The 24,250-nt window shown below is 46.9% G+C and overlaps 2 protein-coding genes across 2 annotated transcripts; both read left to right on the top strand.

Annotated features, from left to right (window-relative positions):
* Nucleotides 1-5,237: 5,237 nt before the first annotated feature.
* On the top strand, nucleotides 5,238-9,196 carry LOC147445477 (uncharacterized). Its single transcript, XM_086524990.1, has 4 exons — nucleotides 5,238-5,931; nucleotides 6,409-6,564; nucleotides 6,761-7,426; nucleotides 7,848-9,196. The coding sequence occupies exons 1-4, from the start codon at nucleotides 5,551-5,553 to the stop codon at nucleotides 8,904-8,906; spliced, it is 2,262 nt and encodes a 753-aa protein (XP_086381116.1). The 5' UTR covers nucleotides 5,238-5,550; the 3' UTR covers nucleotides 8,907-9,196.
* An 11,880-nt stretch (nucleotides 9,197-21,076) lies between these two features.
* LOC147445476 (uncharacterized) lies at nucleotides 21,077-23,918 on the top strand. The gene is made up of 3 exons (XM_086526043.1): nucleotides 21,077-21,562; nucleotides 22,365-22,444; nucleotides 23,150-23,918. The coding sequence occupies exons 1-3, from the start codon at nucleotides 21,077-21,079 to the stop codon at nucleotides 23,175-23,177; spliced, it is 594 nt and encodes a 197-aa protein (XP_086382169.1). The 3' UTR covers nucleotides 23,178-23,918.
* The last annotated feature ends 332 nt before the right edge of the window (nucleotides 23,919-24,250 follow it).

Raw genomic sequence — 24,250 nt, 5'->3', positions numbered from 1 at the left:
TTTTTCACAACTTCGTCTTCCCACTTGCATGCTTGATGGTTCTCCATGACTATCACCATGCCTTGCATGGGATGGGATCATCCAGCTTTGCATGGGCATAAGTTGATTGGGAAGGCTTTGGCTCCTTAAGCTAGGCACCCGGGTTCGAATCTTGTAGCTCGCACATGAGATGGTCTTGCTTACAATGGGATGGTCTTGAAACAAAGGAAAGCTAGGTGATGGCAGACCACAAACGATAGCACAGAGCGAGAGGTTTTTGCCCGTAGTGCACTTTGCAAGCCTCTGCTGACGATGACCCTGAAACAAAAACTTCCCAGTAGCCTCGCATGCACCCAACAAGCACTAGCGTGTCTAGTTTTGTGTATATCAACTCGAAGACAATATATGCGTTAGAGAGCATTCTCAAATGGCTTCTCGGCTCTGAGGAAATCAGAGAGAGAGAGAGAGAGAGAGAGAGAGAGAGAGAGAGAGAGAGAGAGAGAGAGAGAGAGAGAGAGAGAGAGAGAGAGAGAGAGAGAGAGAGAGTCCATGTATGCTTCATGCAGAAACCCTCCATGCTTCTACCCCTCCTCCATGGATTTCTTGAGCTCTGATACCAGTGTAAGACCATGCTTGGTTTTCCACTCTTGTTTCAAAGAGGATGAAAACTCTTCTTGGAGGGATGACTAATGCAAGGAGACATGCCCTACCGGGTAGCCTACAATGGTTACTAAGGCGATGATCCTAAGGGTTAGGATCTAATAAGGATAGTATCTCTTCCCTTCCAGCTAATGCCAGAGAGTGTGGTTGCTTTAGTGGTGGGGAGAATACCTGTAAGGAAAACTCCATATAAATATTCGAGGAACTAAAAAAAAGTACAATTTAATTGTGAATATCCTATTAGAAAACCGTCAAAAGGGGCTATCTTACTGTATAAATTTTTTCTCTAGGAGTAGTTACCAACCTGTATATATTTAGTATGTTATATCAATGTCAATGGCCATGCCGTTGTAAGTAAAGACTCAAGTGCTTCTTGAGTGCATGCAAGTATTTCCATAGTCTAGGTGATTTAGAATATCTTACATAACCAATTTATGCATTAGTGTTTATCTAAATTATCAATATTAGTGCACGTGTACATTTGTATAAGCTTGCTAATCAATTATTTGAGCAAAAATATATTTCCAAAAATCCCAACCGTAAGTTGGTGGAACCTTGATTTTCGAGGTAAAAAATTGGGCATTATAGTTGTGAATCCTGGTGAATACCCTAGATTTTGGCATAAATCTTGGTTGTCTGATTAATTTACCCTTAGAAAACATGGCCAGGGAAAGGGTTTTTTAAGCAGCATTTCCAAGCATACATAATCACCTTTGCGTTGTGTTTTCCGATAACAGTGCACATGTCCATCTTGCACAAGCTTGCTAATCACTCTTTAATAAGAGAAATCATCTTTCTAAGCCTACATGTCATGAGAGACTAGCAATCTTGTACAGAAGAAAGTCTTTACAAAAGTTGTCGTTATGAAGCTTCTTCAATAGAAAAAATATATAATGTTGAAGAACCAATCATGAGGAAAGTGCTAGTAGGCGCGGCCAATTTTGCATAAGGGGTTTAATAGGGGGAATAAATGGAGATCCGATGGTGTTTTGGGAAGGGAAAAGGAAGGGGGGAGGTGACAGGTGGAACATACACAGGAGACAGTTGCTTGCTTTCCTTGAATTTCTCGAAAGGAGATTTTGGAGATTAAAACGGAATGATATTAAGCTGGCACGCATTTGTGCTGAACACGTTCTCTCTCTCTCTCTCTCTCTCTCTCTCTCTCTCTCTCTCTCTCTCTCTCTCTCTCTCTCTCTCTCTCTCTTTGCCCTCGCAATCTGACCAAAGCTTGCGCTGTCCCACACACCTGGCATCTCCATTAGGACTGCTTTCCCCTCGCTGGACCACACAATCTTGCCTTGCAACGCTTGATGATACATCTCTTGCAACGCAATGGACCAGACTACGACAGTCCAGCATGGTAGGCAAGCACGGGAGCTTTGGTTTGGGGGCGATGCAGTGGAGCAGGTAATGGAGACGGTCCGACTGATTGCAGGTTTGACTGACGTGAGAGAACTCAATATGAAGGCGGACAAGGAGATGCCCGGGCGGACAGAGAGAAAGGGAGATGTTGTCTGAGGGCAGAGATGCGCATTGATGGAAGGGGGGGAGCACACACACAAGAAGAGTCGGTCGGGGTCTCTCTCTCTCTCTCTCTCTCTCTCTCTCTCTCTCTCTCTCTCTCTCTCTCTCTCTCTCTCTCGCATTGCAGTCCGGACTTGAGCAAGGCAACGACTTGAGGGAGCGTATGTCGTCAGCTAAGGACGGTGGCGAGCTGAGGTTGCAGCGCAGGGCTGCAATGGTGGATGTGTCCAGGCAAAGATAGGCTCCTCTCTCTCTCTCTCTCTCTCTCTCTCTCTCTCTCTCATATGTAGGAGCAAAAGCTAGTCTCAATCACTCACTGCAGGCAAGGCAGCAGGCATGCGCAGAAAAAGAGAGCCATTTTCTTCTTGTAGGCAGTGCTGGACGAGGTGCAGAGCAGGTCTGCATTGGTGGCAAAGCAAGCAAGCATCGAAGGGTGCAATTGCGACAAGAGAATGGAGACGTTATTGAGATGATGATGACAAGGGCTTGATCTCCGACCGAAGGTGTGTAGGCTGGAGAGCGAATCATGCACTTGAACGCGGCCCCAAGGCCATTTCCTTTTAGATTTGCAAGATTCGCACAGAATCTTGGTGGCTAATTAATCAATAGAACTTGAAAGTAGACCCAGTATCTTGGTGGCTAATTAATCAATAGATCTTGAAAGTAGACCCGGTAGGAGAATAGTGCTATTTACAATAGTGTGCCCTAGAATAAAGCAACAACCTGCTTAATAAACACAAAGGGAGAGAAGTTCAAGGATTGCTTTTTAATTAGCCTCCCTCTATGCAATGCCGTCTTTGTGAATGGACCTTGTTAAGATTAAGCCAAACACAAGATACCAAACAAGTTCCTTGAGATCACCTCTCAACTTAGAAATTATAGAAATAGGGTATTTGGGAGGTTAAGGATATGGACAATTGTGCCTTTGGAAACGGCTCATGTACTTGTTTGTGTGTAAGTGATGGGACCATGTTTCAAAGACAATGCACACTCCCATGCACTCGCATGGTTCCAGTTGATTAGGTAATGGCCAGAATTGGGTGGTTCCATGCAGGGTTGATTTTTTATAGGCTTTTCACCCACATTTGGGTACTTTTTATGTTTTAAACGATAGAAATGTGAGTTGTCCCGCCAAAAAAAACACTAAGCGACCGAAAAATATATAAAGTTTGTGAAACTTGAAGGGAAAGGGTGCCTCTCAAAAATCAACCGGTTCGACTCCCATGCCTCTTGTTTAATAGACACCAAATATTAATGTTAAAATAGATCTAGGTGATCTAGGTTAAGTATAATCCCAACTACAAATATAGAGATTCACTAATCTAATTTTGGATATTTCTCATTATTTATGTATTTTCATATGGCGAGAAAACCTACGTAGTCTCTTTAAAAATTGATGACATAAGCCAATTTCCCCTCAAGACTAAATGGCACGGGGTCTTGAATGAAGACCCCGCCATGGGATCCATGCACAAAAGCAGAGGCACGTCCGATCGTTGGATGTTTAAAAAGTAAACTCGTACATATTTTGTAAACTCGGACATCTGAGGTGTAAACTCAAACAAGCATAAATACACGTGAACACGCATCCATTTTAGTGAAATAAACACGCGTTCGACTGTCATAGTGTCCATCTAAGTCGAAACCTTGGGGTGACTTGCCGTCGATTTTTTTTTCCCACCATCTGATCGCTTCGAGATTCCCCTTGTCTGTCGTCCCCGCCGTTGATCCCATGGCGGGGTCTTGATTCAAGACCCTGTGCCATTTAGTCACGAGACCAATTCCCCTTTAGGATTAGTGAATTGAAAGTTTTCCATATAAGTGCGCAAAATGTTCTAATCTTGACCCATAATATAAGGTACATGTATGCATTTGACTACAATGATGGTACATGTCTAGGTCGTGCTAATGTAAGATGGGAGATGATGGGACCTTCTTATGCTCTCAATGGAAAGTCAAATTTGTGCAGTTGAATAATGTGTATGAATTGTGAGTGGGTGGTTAAGGCATCACTCTTGTGAGAGAGTGAGAGAGAGAGAGAGAGAGAGAGTAGGGTTAGGGTTATGGTAATAGTGATTTTGAGAGTGAGAGAGAGAGAGAGGATTACGATTAGGGTTAGGGTTAGGGTAATAGTGATTATGGTTAGGTGTTTATGTTAGAGTGAAAGAGATTGTGTGTTTTGCTCATGCTAAAAGGACGGGTTGTCCATGTGAACTGCTTTGGCTTGCGTTCACATGGGGTGCCAACTTCCACAACTTCTCTCTCTCTCTCTCTCTCATACTCAACTTGTCAAAAAGGCCCCTATGACAATCCCCATTTTGAAGATCTCTTTCTAGCCACCAATAATTTATCTAGTTTCCAGTTCTAAATTCTATGATTTGTCACATTATGAGTAGTTACACTCTTGTCTTCAATGTGGACAACCTCACTCTTGCGAAATGCATCGATCACTTCCGTTCGGCTAGGTGGCTCAATATGGTTTAAGGCCGACCGGATCGATCCAAAAGAGAAAACTTATATTACAATGCACCAGCTAGGTTTTGGTTTTCACCTGTGAAACAAAAACTAGATGTTTGGAAAAACCGCAAAGTTTTCCATAGTTCACTTATAATTTTTAAACTTAACGGGCAAAACCAATGTTTCCGTCTCTTTAGAAAAATATTCTTTCGAGAACGCCTTAGGGCGGTGGTGGGTGATCAAAAGAATGCTCGCGGTGGCCGGTCGAACGGCCGGCCGGACCGGATCTGCCGTCAGCAGGTACTTACAAGTTACTACTTAGCATTCAACTAATTCAAAACTGGCCTTTTCGGGTTAACATCATCGAATCTCTCCTCTCTCACAGGATCTGAATAGTAACAACTTTGTCGTTTTTACCTCTCTCTCTCTCTCTCTCTCTCTGCAATGGAAATTTGAGGCCCTGCACATGAGCGCGCTGCCCTCTCACTTTCGCAGCCTACTCCCTTATTACAGAAAAGTCTAAGAGCCCTTTTTCATGCGCGGGGGACCCAATGCTGGTGTGGGCCTGCACCCAGGAGAAAAATTCCGCCCAACCCCAAAAGCCAGCTTCCCCTTGCTGGCATAGCAGGCCGCACAAGCACTAGTACTACTACGTCTTGCTCCCTGCTACTCCCATATTGTCCAATGAATTGCATGCTCTACGGATGCACACACAGAGGCAAGGCAAGAAGCAGACGATAATGGAAGCTACTAGCTAGAATAACCTTCGTCATGATGACTCTCACTCTCTGAGAGTACAAGGCTACATCCTACAATCTCTCTCTCTCTCTCTCTCTCTCTCTCTCTCTTTTGTTGAACATTCAACAAGTCACAACGTCATACTGCCCTAGCTTCTCTTCAGTGACACCCCACCCCCAACACACACACACGATGGTTGTGAAGATCATGAGATGGAGGCCTTGGCCTCCCAATTCTACCAGAAAATTCATGGTGAGCCTGAGGGTTCATAGCTTGGAGAGCATCAACAACCAGGATACAATTAATTCTGAACAAAAGGAAAGCCAACCTATCGACAGCACTGTGCCTACCATCACTCCCAATGCTGTGATGATCAAGGTGAAATGGAAAGGGCCCACCACAGGCATCGGCCACCGTCTCAGGGGGAGCCAAAAGCGGGCGCGGACGAGCGAAAAAGCTTTCGAGCGTGGACATAGCATTAATTTTCAAGAGGATTTCGAACATCTTTGCGCGTTGACGCTCACTAAAGATACAGGCTTCTTGCCCTTTGATGTCCACTTCGTCATCATCCAGGTCCGTTCTTTGTGATATTGTCCGGTTTGCCTGAATGGTTGGCCTGTCAGGTGCATTAATGGATATATGTCAGTTGCTAATTGTTTGAAATTTCACATAATGAAAAACCTACTGCTTATGAACATCAGCTTATATTTGATAAATACCAAGTCTATCCAAGTTGGCAGTGCTTGCTGTGATTTGTTTTAAGCTTTTTGCAGATGAAAACATCTGTCCTTCTTAGATGATTACATTTTTTTTTTCCATTTTATCAACAATGGAGAGCTGTTCTCTCTCTAAACAGGGTATCGATAGAAATAATCGATTGATATTACTTGCAAATTAGCGGTAGCTCTTTCGACTTGATTTTTGTCGCCTTTTCTAAAACTGTGGAAAAAAAATGATTCCCTCCCCTCATTTTAAGCCTTTCCAAAACCCAACAAGGTCATGCCCAATTCAATAGAAAGAGACTACTCTTAAGAGTTCTTTTCTCTACAGGTAGGAGAGAAGTCAAAGGCAACGACTCTCGGCAGGGCATTAATGAACCTTGGAGATTTGGCACCTTCAAACCAAGATATAATGAAGCATACAAAGAGGCTACCGGTTGTGCCTCCGGAAGCAGTATCAATGCAAAAGCATGTGGCAACCCTTGTGGTAAAAATTCTTGCATTCATCTTTGAGACCAAATGGATGCTTAAACTTCTTGAGTGAAAATCTAGTGCTTTGTCTGCAATATGTATGTCAATGACATTACATCAAGTTGCGTCATAAACTCGGCTTGAAATTATGGATAAGAAATTTGGTGATCTTTTGTGATTAATTGACATCTAATTCCTGTTTATTCTTACAGGTCAGCATTAATTTTGTGGAGGTTAGATTACAAGAGAGTCCTAGCATGGAAAGGTTCAGCCCACCTTCTCTACATTGCCTTAGTGGGCCTTTATTATGTGACCACCAAATACGCGTCATGTATGAGAAGAAAGTCAAGGACATGAAGAGATCAGTTTCTCTCAATTGGAAGAAGACATCAGGGGAAATAGATAACATAATGTGCAATGGTAAACTCTCTGCCACAAGCGAAGAAAGCTCAAGTGACATCGGTGATCTTTATGACTCCGACTCACTTGATGATTGCGAGGAGGATAAAGTCTCAGTTGGAGAAGACAAGATGATCTTACAAAGCTATCATGGGCCCCTTGCAGGTGTCAATCTCTTTGTTGAAGGGGCACTTCCTCAATTGACAGATAATAGACATGTCGAAGAGAATGTTTCACTATCAACAAGCAGCAAAGCCTCTAGTGACGCTGGCGCAAGCGAGACATCTACATCAGATTCGGATCAAAGTACCACAATGCGGAGTCTCCTCTCCTGGAAAAGGAGAAAGCTGAATTTCCGATCGCGGACGTCAGCACGTGGAGAGCCGTTGTTGAACAAGGCATATGGAGAGGATGGTGGTGATGACATTGATCGCGATAGGCGCTTGTCAGGCTGCCCCATAGAGCCATGTTGTTCTCCGGTACGTAATATGCCTGGATCGATTATATTTGTTTTGATGGATGAGGTACCTTGAATAATGCAAAGCCAAGGCTAGTCTAATGTAAAAAATGCACAAAATCTTTGCTAACTTAACCTAATTTATCACAAGAAGGTTTTGACATTTTCTTATGTAGGAAAATGGGCTCTTTCTCATTGTTTGCATGTATTGCTTAACATCACGAGCTTCCACTCGGGAGGCACCACATACCTAGCTAGTGCGCTTGGGGACCATCGGCCTACCCACTAGGCCGGCGATCCCCTGCCCCCAACCGCACCTAACTAGGTATGCAGTGCCTTGCTAATAGAAGCCCATGATGTTATGGTAGGTCACAATGTGAGAATTCTTAGGAATTTGTTCAAAAGCTCTTATAAATGGAAATTATTTTTTTTGTGTTTGTCAGAATGAGGAGAAAGCAATGCTTTCTTCAGCGATATCTGAATGCTTGGACTTTGGAGAGGAGCTTTTCACTATAGGAAGCTGGGAACAGAAAGATTTGGTGAGTAGGGATGGTAACATGAAGCTCTCTACATCTGTATTTTTTGCCTCTATTGATCAGAGGAGCGAAAGAGCAGCCGGCGAGAGTGCGTGCACGGCCCTTGTTGCAGTGATCGCTGATTGGCTACACAAGAACCCAAATTGTATGCCCATCAAGGCCGAATATGACACCCTCATCCGAGAAGGATCTGCAGAGTGGCGGAAGCTATTTGATGTTGAGGCCTATAGAAGCAAGTTTGTGGATGGCCACTTTGACCTTGAGACTGTCATAAACGCAAGAATACGACCACTAGCAGTGGATCATGAGCGTTCCTTCATTGGCTTTTTCCAACCTGAGAGGCTAGATGACACCTACAACAATTTCTTGCAAGGCGTGAAGTCTTTTGAAGAGATTTGGGCAGCAATAGATCAGCAGAGTGTAGGCTTGCAGCCCAATGAGGGATTTCAGCTCTACATTGTGAGTTGGAATGATCATTTTTTCCTATTGAAGGTATGCAAAGAAGCTTACTACATTATTGACACACTGGGGGAGAGGCTTTATGAGGGATGTAATCAGGCATACGTTCTTCGCTTTGATAGCAAGACGAGCCTCTACCATGTGCCAAAAACGGACGTTTCAAAGGAGCCTGTTAAAGACAAGAAGGAGGTCTCCCCTACCAAATCAGAGGAAAACCAGTCCCCTCAAGCTCAATATGATAATACAAAAGAGGCAAGTGATGAAGATAAGGTGCAGCCCCCTAAAACTGAGAACATAAATCCCCCTGTAGAATACAAGGCTAAGGATGCTTGCAAAGAGTTTGTGAAAGGTTTCTTTGCTGCTCTACCAATAAGGGAGCTTCAGACAGACCTTAAGAAGGGACTGAAGTTGGGCGAAAATGCGCTTCATCAACGCCTACAAATCGAGTTTCATTTCACCACTTTGGATCATCAGAGTATGCCAATTTGCAATGAGAGCTTATTATAATCTATCATGCCAAATGGGAAGTTTTCACACAGGTCGATCGGCCTTAATGTCTACTAGGTAGCAAGATGCCTTCTTTAACATACAATGTTATGCTGTATAACGATTGAATGTTTCCAACATTTTGAAGATGGAGCTTTACTCAAGCTTCTAAAGCCGTCAACAAAATCATCCGCATGCTTAACCTATCAACTATATTAAAAACTGATCCCATGCCACAATTGGGCTCATGTGTAACCATAGTGTAAAAATTATTGATGCAAAGATTGTGTAATTTGACACATGCCAACTAATTAATGCACCAAGTTAGTGCCAGGGAGTGGATGTATGATGCAAACATAGCGCTCTCTCTCTCTCTCTCTCTCTCTCTCTCTCTCTCTCTATCTACGAGCTGTCTTGGGAATGATCCTACTCTAAAATTTCTCTTCTCTCAGTACATCAGTGGGTATGTACGTGTACATGTACTCTAGAGCTAAATTAGCCGCTGTTCATTGCTGAACATTCAACAGATGCATGTATGTCATCTTCATAGACGTCTAGGGAATCAGAGATACACATATTGTGTGTGTGTGTGTGTGTGTGTGTGTGTGTGTGTGTGTGTGAGAGAGTGAGAGAGAGAGAGAGAGATTCATCTGTATGAGATTATGATATTGAGAATGGGTATGGATTAGGCCTATATATATATATATTATATATATATAAAGTTACAATGGAAGTGGCAGTGTATGCATGACGTTGGAAAATTCTCCGCTCACAGGTCATGAGGATCAGAGGATGACAATGACCATGACCATAATATATATATATAAGGAGGTCAGCAACCAACGAACTACGTGCATATATCAACAGCAGCTGCGGGAGGCGAAACCGAATGCCTGGACAGTTGGCTGCCGTGACGTGCGTGGGCCCCATAAAGACGAGGCCACTGGACCGTACTCCTTCGCAGTACAAAAAGTCATCACTTTGTCACGATTGTCCGCCGGCGCGCCGCTCATTCCGGCAGCGAACCTTAGACTGGACGGGCGCGTCGCGGGCGCACAGTGACAAAATGCACTCTAATCTCCGTAAGTTTTGTGCGGGAAGCGACTGCCATGCTCGCGTCCGTTCCCTATTTTGCGCAGCAAAAGAATTTCAGCCAATGATCGCCTTCCACGTCTACACGCCCAAGCTTAAGAGGATGATGTAACAACTTTTTTTTTTCTTTTTGCAGAACTCACAATTGTGAGTGAATTATATTGAATTATATTGATGTAACAACTTTATTGGCACTGCCGAGAAGGCAGGGTCTAAGGGGAGTAAATTTGTCCCCACAACCATAGCGGCTTTGACCAATCAAAATTTGGCATGAAGGGCTTGTTTTTCGAGGTGGACGGCATGAAGAGAATTGCTATTTTTTGTTCGTCTAGTAGGAGCGCGTTAGCTTCAGTAGTAAAGGTGTTTTTCTGTCAGTACTAGGCTCCTGCTTCACTTCTGAAGTGCGTGCTCTCTCTCTCTCTCTCTCTCTCTCTCTCTCTCTCTCTCTCTCTCTCTCCCTCCTTTTTTTTTTACCAAATACGCTTTTGCATTAATTAGAGAGACAAAATGTTACATCTGTTTACCCAAGGAGTGGGTAAATAGGGAGTATACAGCGGGGAAGTTCCCTTGGAAAACAGGGAAGGGGTAGCTACCGATACTTTTGTCATTTGGTACCAAAGAAACTTTACAAAAAAGGGTGGCCAAATTTCATTTACAGCCAGTCGATCTCGTCCTGCAACCTGTTGGCGAAGGTTACCGCTTCTTCATATTTGACCGCCATCTCAGCCACTTCGTCTCTCATTTCTTGAACCCAATTGTGGATGGTGCCCAGAGTGTTGTTGTCGTTCAGCAGGCTCTGCAAGTTGCCGTTGCTTCTTGTGTACCAGTCAATGGAGTCTCTCAGGATGGCAACTCTCTGCCGATAAATCCTCATTTGCTCGATCTTTAAGTTGGCATCCTGCACAGAGCACCCGGCATACAATGATTTCACATTGGGGAGCTTAAAGTTAGGTACAAAGATGAAAGAGTTTCTAAGCTTCCAAATTATCCACAAAATTTCAGCTCTAAATCTATTCCAGAAGTCGAACAGCACGCCCACAGAGTCTCGTATGAGCAGTTGTTTCCAATCCATCTGGTACCCCAGGGTGTTGACTAGCGGGGCAAGAATGGGGGGGTTGAAGTGGCAGTTCAGAAAGAGGTGGGGAATGTCTTCCACCGTCCGCTTACACCATTTACATATCCCATCTCCCTGATGTGCTTGTAGACTTCTGGCTCCAGTCCACACGGCTTTGTGGAGGATGAGCCACACGAGGGCGGCGTGTTTGGGTTGAATACTTTTGTTCCATATCGACTGAAACTTGAAGAGCCATTGCTTTCTGTCGAGTTGCACTCCCCACTTCCTGTTGAGGGTGATGTGGAGAGGAGGGACAGGCTCATAGATAAAGTCAGGGGGGTTGTTTAGAGTAATCCCTCCAGTCCATCGAATGCACTTAGCTGAGGGGGTGACATCAGCTTCAAAGATCCATTGGAAGCTTCTCGGGAACTGTTGGATTCTGGTTTCCAGCAATTGGATTTCCCAAGGTTGGAGAAGGCCTGTCGATATAAGTTGCTCATTGGTGAGCCAGGAGTGATTGGTGTTGCACCACAGATCCTCCCACACTCTAAAGCCTTTGAGGTGGATTCTCCTGGCTGTTCTGGCCTGATGGATGGTGATATTAGGGATAGCGTCTCTGGTCCACCAGATCGATTCCTCCTTTCTGATGCTCTGATCCTTTATGTGCTCCTGGCTAAAGCCCAGTCTAGGCCTTCCTCTCCCAAGCTTGCCACAAAGAAGTGAGGAGAGTAGACCCAGCTGGGGTGATTTCTTGTGTTCCAAAGAACACTGTGATCCACGGGAGGTGGCACCAGAGTTTTTGCCCTTTTATGTGGAACCTATTGAGGTGCCTGAAAAGAAGGCAGGCCCATTCGGCTTCTGGTTATTCTACAGCTCTGATAACGGTTCTGATAGCTAATTTGTCAGCCCAAGCACATATGTTTCTGACTCCCAATCCACGCAACTTCTTGGGTAGTATGCAGATTTCCCACTTGACTTTTGCTCCCCCCTTTTTTAAGGGGTCCCCTGCCCACAAGAAGTTCGTGCATATCTTGCTGATTTCCTTGAGTTGGGAATCAGGGGGTCTCCAACAGCTGAGGAAGTAGAGAAGATAGGCCGTGATGAAGTGGTTGATTACCAACACTCTTCCAGCAAGGTTACTTTGAAATCCTTGCCACCTGTTCAGTTTCCCTCTGAACTTTTCCAGAACCCAGTCCCATCTTTGTTTCATAGAGACCCCAAACCCAAATGGGATGCCCAGCAGCCTGAAGATTTGTCCTTCTGGGATGACTTTACATCCCTGTTTGGCCATCCAGCTTAGAATGGGGGAGAGAAATGCTCTGACTTCAGTTTTTGCATGGTTAACTTTGGAGCCTGAAGCAAGGGAGAAGATGGAGATGGCATTCCAGAAGTTCTTGAGGAACACGTCCTCATTTATTACCAATCCGTTAGTGTCATCTGCAAATTGAGAAAGGCATTGCTGCTCTTGAGAATTGGGGAGGGTGACCCCCTTGATCAGGTTGTCCGACATCCAGCCTTTGACTAGACAGTTCAACCCATCCCCTGCAACAGCAAATAGGAGTGGAGCCAGAGGGCAGCCTTGTCTGACTGACCTGTTGAGGCTGAAAACCTTAGAAAGAAGACCATTGATGGCCACCTTGGCATGGGCATTCCCGAACAGGGTTCTGACAAAGCTTACTAGGTTGGTCCCAAATCCCATGTGACTCAAGCTATCCAGGATAAAGGACCACTCCAGTCTGTCATAGGCCTTGTCGTAGTCGACTTTGATGAAGACAAAATCTTGGTTGGATTCTTCAGCATGCTCAACTCCTTCCCACATCGAAATGACAGCCTCTAGGATCCTCCTCCCTTTTATAAATCCCTTCTATTCTTCATTAATCCATTTGGAGAGATGAGTGGTTAATCTGTTGGCAATGGCCTTGGCGAATATCTTGTAGCCAGTGGTTAACATGGTCAGAGGCCTCCAATTGTTGAGGTCTTCCTTCGACCCTCTTTTGTGGAGCAACTTGATCACCCCTGTGTTTAGGAGGTTGGGCAGGGCTTGGAACTTCACCGATTCTTCCCAGACTCTCAGGAGAAATGGGGTGAGAAGTTTTTGGAAGCATTGAAAGAATTCAGCAGGTAGTCCATCAAGACCAGGGGTCTTGTTTGGCTTTAGTCCTTCAATGGCCATGTTGAGGTCAGCTAAGCTCAGAGGGGAGTCGAGGAGTGCCAGGTCTTCCTGCGGGATGACCTTCCTTCTGAACTTCCAGATGGTTTCCCTGCTTCTGGTGACTTCCTCGGTGAGGACTTCCTTTGGGCTAAAAAGTTTCTCAAAGTGGCCCCTGACGAAGTCCACGTTCTGTGCTTCATTAATGGCTTTCCCCTGGTCACTGCTGAGCATGGGAACCGTGTCTCTAGTGTTTTTTTTCCTGAGGCTTCTGAACATTTCTTTTGAGGGTCTATCTGCTTTGCCTGCCCACCATTCCTTGAAGAAGAGCTTGGTATGTTGCAAGGCCTTGTCCTCCTCAGCTCTTAATTGATTTCTGAGGGAGGAGATTCTGTTTTGAGTGAGAGACGTCGTGGTTTGAGAATTTTCCAACTGACCCAGTTCTGCATACATTTCCTCTGCCCTTACCCTTCTAGCTTGCGTGGCTTCTTTTCTGGTGGCAATGAGAAAGTGTTGGGTATCTTTCACGGCCTTGTTCCAGTTCTTAGCCGGGGAGTCTTTGTTGGTGAAGGCCCTGGTCCAGATTTCTGTCATTTTTGCCCGGACTTTGGTGAGAGCAAACAGATGGGGATCTGTGTGGAACCAGCTGTTCCTCATTTTGGAGGACTTGTCATCACATGTGATCACCAGTGGGTAGTGGTCAGAGGCACATGTGGTGAATGAGGGCGTGGACTTGACTCTGTTGAACCTATTGGCAGTTGAGAGGGAGAAGTAGCACCTGTCCAATCTAGCCTTCCTTGCAAGCTCACCCTTGCTGTAGTTCTGCCAGGTGAAGCAGCCCTCAGTGCCAGAGTCCCAAAGGTCGTGTTTCCCTTTGCATGCTTCCCATTTTGTTTTCTCGTTACCTTGGAGGGTTTGCCCTTTCCTAAGAAATCTATCCTCCCTGGCCTCGACCATGTTGAAGTCACCTAGGAGGATAATCGGCCCTGGAATTGCAGATATTTCTTCCCAGATCTGTGCCCTGTTGGCTGAGGTGCCTCCAGCATAGACAGAGACCAGCTCGCAGTTGAATGGGGGTGGAAGTTGGACCGAGCACCAATACTGGTGGCTTCGACTAGCTGCAATCCCGTCGGCTAGCTGGTTCTTGATTCCAATGGCAGTCCCTCCAGAGCCACTGTTATGGGAAGACGAGTACCATCTCACCTCAGGGTGTATCTCCTTGAGTCTTCTAAGGAGATCTTCTCCTTCAGCTTTTATTTCCTGAAGAGCGCAGATGTCCCAAGTTTGGTCTTTGAGCCATTTGTTAAGCTTCTTTGTTTTGTTGGGGTCAGTGATCCCCTTGACATTCCAAGATATGAGCTTCATCTGTTGGTCCTTTTTTCCCCCTTGTTTTGCAGGGTCCTAGTAGGCGTCTTTGCTACTGAGTCGTGTGTCCTTTTGTTGAGCTTCTGGGTTTCCATAGGCACAGTGGAGGGGTCACCTGCCTGCAAGATGGCTTGGGTGGTTTGGTTAAGGTCCAGCACCTTGTTTCTTACCTCAATTTGCATTTGGCTGTCTTCCTCTGGGGCGTCTTTGCCTTGCTCCTTTGGAGTGGCCCCTATATCCTCCACCTCGGTGTCCAACTCTGATTCGGGGATGTCTGACTCCACCCAGTCAGGAATATCGGCTAGCAGAGCAAACCGGTTGTGGTTCCTTGATTTATTCGTGCCTCCTCTGGAGTCCCTAGACAGGGGAGCAGGAGGGGCTTTAGTTACTTCAGGTTTCTGGGGGGGCTTGTGCTTGGCCCCTTCCTTGTGGGGAGGGGGAGGTTGACTAGGGGCTGTCGTAGGGGTGGATTTAGCCGGGCAGTTCCTAACAAAATGTCCTGTTCCCCCACAACTGAAGCAAGCATTTGGCAGGTATTTGTAAACGATGGGTTGTTCCCAGCAGTCTCCTTCGTCAGTTGCTATTGTCCTAGAGTCGGGAAGGGGTTTTGAGAGGTCCAACTCTATGAGCATCTGTGGGTGCCATGAGGGGTTGAAGTCCCTTTGGGGCTTGCCCCCCAGGACTTTACCTAATCTTCCCCCGATTTGACGGAGGTGATGCTGAAAATGGAGAGGTAGGTTAGGTAGTTCTACCCACACAGGGTAGTTTTCAAGGGACGATTTCTCAGGGCTGAAGCTGCGAGACCATTTGAACAAGCAGATGGGTGAGGACCGGAGCATCCAATGTCCCGAACTTAGAATTTCAAAAGCCATCTCCTGTGTTTTGAACATGAAGAGATAGTGGTTTTTGGGAAGGGCTTGAATGGCTTCCACCTCGCAGCCCCGGTTTCCCCATTGATTCCGAACCCATGCTCGGAGCACTTCCACCGGTGGCCGTGGTCCCGCCACAAGGCCGATGAGGGCCCTGTTTTCTAGGTCCTTTTCAACTTTTCTAACTTGTGCTGCAGGGAGGATGACTAAGGGTTTACCTCGAGTAGTAGCTCCATCGTCGACGTCAGCCACTCCTTCGCAGTTTCCATGGTGAACGCCCGGGGTACCGTCTGGGGATGCCCAATGGGGGACATCAAAAGAAGGGACCGTATTCGGGCTTGATGCCGCGGTGGGAGGTCATTTCCTTTCTTCCAAGCTTCTTGCACCTGTTCGGCTAGGCCCTGGGGGAGGTTTTGGAATAGATGTTGGGTGAACAAACTTGAAGGACACTCTTGGAATGCAGGGCCGATATACTGATTGAGCAGGGATCTATGTGGCAGGGGATTAGAAGATCTCCATGCGTTTTCATGAAAAGGGGGAGGTACCACCCCCAGTTTGAAGAGGGGGTGATGGGAAGGATGGACATGACAGGCTAGGTTACCATAGCCTTTTCGCTTCGTAGGCTAGGATGCCATTCTTCTCTCTCCTTCCTTTTGAGCGCTACAACATGTGCTACCATTTATGAGACTCTAGTATAGCCTCCCACCTTTCCATTCTGTCATTGGGGAGAGGAACGACCCTCCCCGCAATGACAGAATGGAAAGGTGGGAGGCTATACTAGAGTCTCAAGCCGTGCTGGTTCAACAGCTCGTACAGGTAAGTCTGCTGAATGCTCAGAATGCCACAGCAGACAAAGGAAAAGGGCCGGCAAGCACGTCGGGAGCTCCCTCGAGTGGGAGTGATGGGATGGGGAGTTTCAAGCCTATCAAACCCACTCCCTACTCGGGCCAACGGGACTCAATGATACTGGAGAAATGGATCCGCGACACAGAGAGTTTCTACCGCACAAGCAAAATGGAAGAACACTTATGGACATCCGTGGTGTCTCATTTCTTAGCAGAGGACGCTTATAGTTGGTTCCTCCTAGAAGAGAGGAAAAACCCCTACATGTCATGGACCCGCCTCAAGGCTGAGATGCGGGACTACTTCGTTCCGAAGAATGAAGACTTCAGACACTTAGACGAATGGAGGGCCATCACCCAAGGCGAAAGCAAGCTGCAGGAGTATGTGTCCAAATACAGGCAGTCCATGCTGAAAGTGGAACAGATGACTTGGGAGAGAGTGAGACTCCATGGTTTCCTCTATGGGCTCAAAGACTGGGCCCGTAGGGAGATCGAAAAGCAGAATCCGGTCGACTACATGGCAGCGTTGGCCATGGCAGAAAGGCTAGTGGACTCCGACTTGCGCCGAAAGGGGGCCACCAACGCAAAGTCTGGGGGAAGTGGGAATACCCCTTCCAACTCGAACAAAAATCAGTCTTCAGCTGGGCCTCAAAGGAGTGAGCCCGCAGGCAGCTTGTCAAACCAGCCCCGACTGTACGGGAACTTTCGCAATAATGCGCCAAGCAGCTACAGCGGCTCGTCGAGTAGTAGGAACTTCTCGGTGAACCAGTCTGGAGGGGCCCCTCAACGGACGCTGCCTTGGAGGGCGAATCCTTCCCGCCCATGCCGTAACTGTGGGGGTCCTCACTGGGATAATGATTGTCACAAAGCTAGCTCTCAGTCTCGAGCTCACTCCGCTTGGGCCAATGAGACCAACGCTGACAGGACAGGATCTTCACAAGTGCAGATCACTGAGATCACGGAGCAAGAGTCTGAAAGTGGAAACAAAGAGTCTACCGAAGGGACGGTCCGTGTAGGAGCCATCAAAGCTTCTCTACACTGCCTGGCAGCTCGTATCAAACCGATCCCAAATATGTATGTCAAGACGGTGATCAACGGGCAGTCACAATTGGCAATGCTCGACTCGGGAGCGAGTCACAAATTCATCTCACCATCATGTGCCAAACGCTTGGGAGTAAAGACCTGCAAGCCCGGAGGAGGACGAAGCATCTCAGTGGGCTTCGTACAAGGCGAAGACTCGAACACCGCGATGGCTTACGACGTGGCGGTCCAAGTAGGTGAATGGCGAGCCAAAGTGGACTTCATCGTCGTACCCATGGATTCCTACGACATGATGTTTGGCTTGGCCTGGTATGACTCCTACGTGATGGGGTTGTATGCCAAGGGCATGAATCAACTGATGCTGGACATGAATGGTAAGGGGGTGATTGTCCCGATCATCCGACCTATGGACACGCCTCCTGCCCGCAAGACTACTCAAGAAAAAGCTCCGCCTAAGCCACAACCTTACGTGCCACCTCAAGCCCGAGGGCAGGTGAACGCAGCTTAAACTAAGACACCGACGCCGACGAAAACGGAAAAAGGGAAGACTCGAGTTAGCTGGGATGACCTAGTCCCAGACTCAATGTGGATCTCACCAAAGCAAGCAGAGAAGGCTCTCAAACAAGGGGCCCAGGTTCACTGCTGTGTGATGAAAGTAACACTAGCAGATTCAGACGAAGAGTGCACTATCGGGGATAGTCGCATCATCAAGGTGATTGAAGAATTCAAGGACGTGGTACCGCCGCAGCTTCCAGCTGGGCTCCCACCTAAGCGAGCAGTGGACCACAAGATCGATCTAGTGCCTAGCCATTCGCCGCCAGCCCGTCCACCCTATCGAATGGATGCCACACAACTACAAGAACTGAAGAAGCAACTAGGAGAACTACTTGAAGCAGGTTTTATCAGGCCCAGCAAGTCCCCTTACGGGGCCCCGGTGCTTTTTGTCACAAAGAAGGATGGCTCATCCAGGCTCTGCGTCGACTACAGAGCCCTGAATAAAATAACCATCCGGAACAGGTACCCTCTGCCGCACATGGATGATCTAACAGACAGGTTGGCAGGGGCAAAATACTTCACTAAGGTCGTCTGCGATCAGGATACCACCAGATTCGGATCGTGGATGAAGATGTGCACAAGACAGCTTTCAGGTCACGGTATGGAGCTCACGAATGGCTAGTGCTTCCCTTTGGCCTCACCAATGGAGTAGCTACCTTCTCAGCTGGAATGGATACAGATTTCAGCGACATGCTGGATGAATTCCTCATTGTGTACCTGGATGACCTGCTAATCTACAGCAAAACTTTTGAAGAGCACGTAGAGCATGTGCGCCAGGTGCTCCGCAGACTCAGAGAATGCAAGTGGTACGCAAAACTGGAAAAGTGCGTCTTCGCAGTATAGGAAGTGGAATTCTTGGGCTTCTTGGTCACTGCAGATGGAATTCGCGTGGATCCTAAAAAGATTGAGGCCGTGGTGAACTGGCCTGCCCCCCGAACAGTTACACAGGTACGCGAGTTCGTGGGTTTCACTCAGTATTGCCGAAAGTCCATCAAAGATTTTTCGAAGATCATGGCCCCCATAACAGACACCACCAAGGGTTTGCTAGCGTTCAAGTGGACAGATGAAGCCCAACGAGCTTTTGAGCACATCAAACAAGTAATGTGTTCCCTACCGGTACTTAAGCTCCCAGAATTCGACAAGCCATTCGAAATTCACACCGATGCCTCACGCATCGCACTGGGAGGGGTACTAATGCAAGCTGAAAGACCAGTAGCCTACATTTCGAAGAAGTTTACAGACCCACAGAAGAGATGGGCTACACACGAGCAGGAGATGTATGCAGTGGTATACTGTCTTGACCAATGGCGTCACTACGTATTGGACAAGCACACAGTATACACAGATAATGTTTCCCTGAAGTATTTCCAGACCCAACCTAAGCTCTCTCACAAACAGAGTCGGTGGCAAGATCAACTAGCAGAATATGACATAGAAATCATCCACAAGCCGGGCAAGCAGAATGCAATGCCAGATGCTCTCAGTCGCATGCCCGTGGTTAATGCAGTTAGCATAATAAGCAGTGATGAAGTACTGGATCAGATTCGCGAGGCCAGTAAGACATACCCCGCAATATTACAGATGATGCAGAGTTGGTGACAAGGCAAGACTTCCGTGGGGCTGTTCGACTTGCGGGATGGGCTATGGTATGCTCATAACCGCGTGTATGTACCAGATGATCCTACACTCAAGGCAAAACTGCTCTGGGAAACCCACGACTGCAAAGTTGCAGGACACGGTGGGCAAAAGAGATCCTTTGACAGGTTAAGCCGTCACTTTTTTTGGCCAAAGATGCAGGAAGATGTGGTGGAATATGTAAGAACTTGCCCAACATGCCAGCTAGTCAAGGCACAGCGAATAAAGCCGGCAGGGCTTTTGATGTCTATGCCTACACCATCTCGCCCCTGGGATGTGATAAGCATGGACTTCATTGTCGACTTACCCGAAAGCCACGGATTCACTACCATCTTCGTGATCGTGGACTACTTTTCAAAGCAGGCGCACTTCATTCCCGCAAAGCCGCCCCTTACAGCCTACCAGACGGCGCGGCTTTTCTTCAAGCATGTCTTCAAGAATCACGGACTTCCACTGGCCATTGTTTCGGATCGCGATGGGCGATTCTTAAGCGACATGTGGCGGGAGTTATTCAAGCTCCTAGGCACACAGCTCAGGTTTTCTTCAGCCTATCACCCCCAAACAGATGGGCAGACCGAGCGAATCAATCAAGGCATCGAAGATTACATCCGTTGCTATGTCCAAGCAGATCAAAAGGATTGGGCAGACTTTCTGGAAGTCCTTGAGTTTCACTACAATAGCAGTGTGCACTCGGGGACAGGATACACCCCATTTGAACTAGCTACAGGAAAAGAGGTGATTACGCCCATGGCACTTGCTTCGGGCACTATGCATGCAGAAGATCAGGATGCTGAGCAGTTTTTGATGGCTTGGCAGAAACGTTTGGATGTAGCCAGAAAGCACTTGATGAAGTACAAAGATAAGTATGTAGCCAGACATAACGAAAAAGCACGAACAGAGTTCTTTCAGAAGGGTAACTTGGTGCTGGTGAGTGCCCAGAACATCAACCTTCCCGAAAACTTAACACCCAAATTCAACCACCGCTTCTATGGTCCATACCGGGTACTGCAAGATTTCAACAACGTCTCCTACAAGCTGGAGCTACCTTCCAACGTCAAGATCCACAATGTTTTTCACATCAGCCTACTCAAACGATTTCAGGTTGATGGGAAATACGGCCGCCATGTACCTCTACTAGACAAAGGAGTAAACCCCTTTGAGCCAGAAATTATCATCAAACACCGTTTCAGGCGCAACAACCTAGAGTTCTATGTCAAGTGGAGAGGGCGGCCAATGTCAGATTGCACTTGGGTGCCAGAAGATAGAGTCATTGCAATGGATAAGTAGTTGTTGCTTCGGTACTACAGGATTCCGGACCTCAAACACATGCCTAGGGCATAGAAGACCACAACCATGTACAACAGTAGTATAGGATGCAGTAGTTTGTCAGCACAGTTATGCTCAGTTTTTCAGCAGAATAAAGATGCGTTATGCGACAATTATGCGATGTATGCACTATGTGGTCAAATGCTTTACAATCTTGACGAGGACGTCAAGTTCCTTGAGGGGGGGGAGAATGTTGGGATCCTCGTGAGAGGGAACTTTTTCCACGCGCGCAGGCGGTCCCTCCTTGCCCCTAGCGCCCCCACATGGGCTGTCCCTCATGCGGCCCGGCGGTCCACGTTCCCATTTCTAACCTAACTCCCGCTAACCTAACTTCTCACAGTGGACGGCACTTGAGGGGGACCGAGGCCCCGTTTGGTGAATTGCCCCTCTCCGCGGCCATGCTCCCCGCGGGCCGATATGACGACTCGTGGACCCGTCGCTCCTGTGGACAAAACATGACTCCGGGAGCCCCCGAAAGACTCTATGCAAGTAAGAGCCCCGCTTGGGCCGTGGCCGGGTCCCCGGGGGTCCCGTGGTCCAAAACAGCCCGGGACGCAACCGCGGGGCCGTTTCGGCATTTTGATCAGATTTTGGAACCGCGGCTCCTGGAAGGGACCGACGGTGACTCCTTGAGAGGGATTTCTACCTCAAGACCATGGGGCTTGGGTGGTTTGCCTGAGCGCCCCGAATTAAAGGACTTATATGGGAGTAGTACTCCACTCTTGGTGAACCGTGCGCATCCTGTCGGGGTAGCTAAGAGGGGGCCGGTTGTTCAACCGGAGCCGGGGTGGCAGTCCTCACGTCCATAAAACCATTTACCCATTCTAGGTTGGAGTTAGGTTAACCCAGTCTTCAGAGGCGCTGGAGAGGCCTCCGTCCCTTTTGTAATCAACTTTTTGAATCAATACAAAACGCCCGTCACGGGCTTGTTTCTACAAATCTTGTCTCGCGCGTCCCTTTGAAATACTTGCTCAACTTGTTGTGAAGTCGGCTAACTTGTTTTCAGGTGAAGGATCGGCGAACGCGCGCGGCCCCTAAGTTCCATTTACGGGCCGCTCTTCAAGGTCCCGTAACACCACCCCCAGTTTGAAGAGGGGGTGATGGGAAGGATGGACATGACAGGCTAGGTTACCATAGCCTTTTCGCTTCCTTAGGCTAGGATGCCATTCTTCTCTCTCCTTCCTTTTGAGCGCTACAACATGTGCTACCATTTATGGGCTCCTTTGACTAGACAACTCTCTCTCTCTCTCTCTCTCTCTCTCTCTCTCTCTCCGTGTTGTGTGGCTTTTCATTGCCGGACTCGAAGTCTCTCTACAGACATATGCACTCTCTTTCTCTCAAGATTTTGTTTAGGCGCGGTGGAACGATGGGGTCAGACCTGCATTATGAGCGACTCTGTGGGCAGTTGGACTGCGTGTTTCTGTTCTCGTTTTGAGGTCAGCAGCCGCTTTCGAGAGGTCTAACAAACCTGTCGTATTCTCATACCTTGCTATGCTGTGATGGATCTTTGATTTGTAGCTCCAAATCACATCGCACGATTCGATTTGCTAGCTGAAGCCTGAAGGATTCAATTTGCTGGCTTCAACCAGTTGTCCTCCTGAGTCACTCTATCTTGGCTTCGCCTTCAAGAGGTTCGTATCCGTCCTTTCTTTTGCTAGCTAGAAACAAACGTCGGTGCATACACAGAAGCTGTGTACCCATCCATGAATAGACAAAATGTGTCATCGCATACAGGTAAGAGCCTTAGGCTATATGTGTTATCGCATACAAGTATGGGCATTATCCCATTTAGGTATGTGCATTAAGACAGGCAGACATGGTCTTACAATGTATGGGATAGATCAACTTAATACATACATGGATAGTTGCAGAGAATGAGTATTTGCATATTTTAGAGTAAGCTCATGAAGAGCTAGCAGGTGGCTACTTTTTTGCAAATCTATGTGCCCCAAGGGCCTCTAGTTGGTCCACTGTGAATTGTCAAAATTGGGTGTTTTAGAAGTGCTTTTAGTTCAGAGCAATTTTAAATAGTTTAGGTCAGTGTAGGAGTACATGACTTCATGTTCATATGTGTACATGTTGCTTGCTGGTGTATCCTTGTTCTGGCGGGATTCATAGACTCGACCGACTACGTTATATCACATTCAGGCACTTAGCATTTTGACATCCATGTATGTTGTCCCATGTACGGCTTGGGTTCTTGTCTATCTAACACGTAGGAGTAGTTAAAAGACATTAATGCCTGTAATGTGATACACAATGACTGTAGATCTCTTCTTAGCATTCTTCAATATGCACTTGCTCACCTTTTAGACTATTTGATGATACTCATGCAGGGGCTGCATTGGGTACCCTGAGAGATGAATGGGAGTAGCAGATATGGATATGCAAATGGATGGGGATCGGTGGCAAGATCGTTCTTGTATTCCTACATCCTTTTTGTGCATTTGAAGCTTGTATATTGTGATGATATCTATTCATCCCCACCTCCGCTGCCACCACCACCTCCACCTCCTCTATATTCGCCGCCGCCTCCACCACCGCCACCACCTCCCCCTCCACCGCCTCCTCCTCCTCCCTTCGCTCCCTCTAATGTAGCCCCCCCTCCCCCATCCCCTTCTCCTAGATCGCCGTTTTCATCATTCTTCCATCATCCTATCACAGAAGGCAAAAAAGGCAACAAGGATAACTCCAAGTCAAAGTTGAAGCCCCCCAAGTCCAAGTCTGATCTCCAAAATCGGCTTTCTCACTCTCTGCAGTTGCGAAGGTACAACCGTGGTGAGATTCTTGGCATTGCCTTCATATCCATTGTTGGCTTTCTGTAGGTTATTGTGATCACATTCCTACTGGCCAAGAGAAGGAAAATGCTAAAGTCCAAAGAAGAAAATGGTTTGATGAAAGGCGATGAAGGGAGTCCATGAAGGGGACCTTTAATAGTGAAAAAGGTCATTTTACTTGTATACTGATTCTTTACACTGTCTTAGCATGGTCGTGGCATGCCATCCATGTACTTCGAAACATCGCCCACCAATTCTTTGCATTTTCACGAGCAACATCAAAATTTCAAAATCCATGTGCCATTGGTGCTCGGTAAGTTTGCATTCATTTTTTATTTATTTCGTATAACAGAACAAATTCTATCACATTGATTTTTTGAACATTTGCTACTGTGACATGTACATGGTCATTCTTGGATGTTCTGTGTCTTAGTTGTCAGCTCCTAGGGATTTCATTGCTAGGCTAATATGTAGCAAATTCAATGGCTCCATCTTTGTGGGATCAAGTTGAAAGTTCTTCATTACAATCAAAAGTCCGAAAGTGAAAGTTTTCAATTTGGTTCGTGTTTTATTTTATACCCTCTAGAAATGGCATTCTTCCTATATTTGAGCTTCTCTTCTCTCCATTGCTTCTTGTAAAGCTCAACTTTGTACTTTCAA

This window comes from Adiantum capillus-veneris, chromosome 12 (genome assembly GCF_014529385.1).
Source record: "Adiantum capillus-veneris isolate H3 chromosome 12, ASM1452938v2, whole genome shotgun sequence".
Lineage (NCBI taxonomy): Eukaryota > Viridiplantae > Streptophyta > Polypodiopsida > Polypodiales > Pteridaceae > Adiantum > Adiantum capillus-veneris.
Note: the sequence above shows the minus strand (reverse complement) of the source record. Positions and strands in the feature narration are given on the sequence as shown.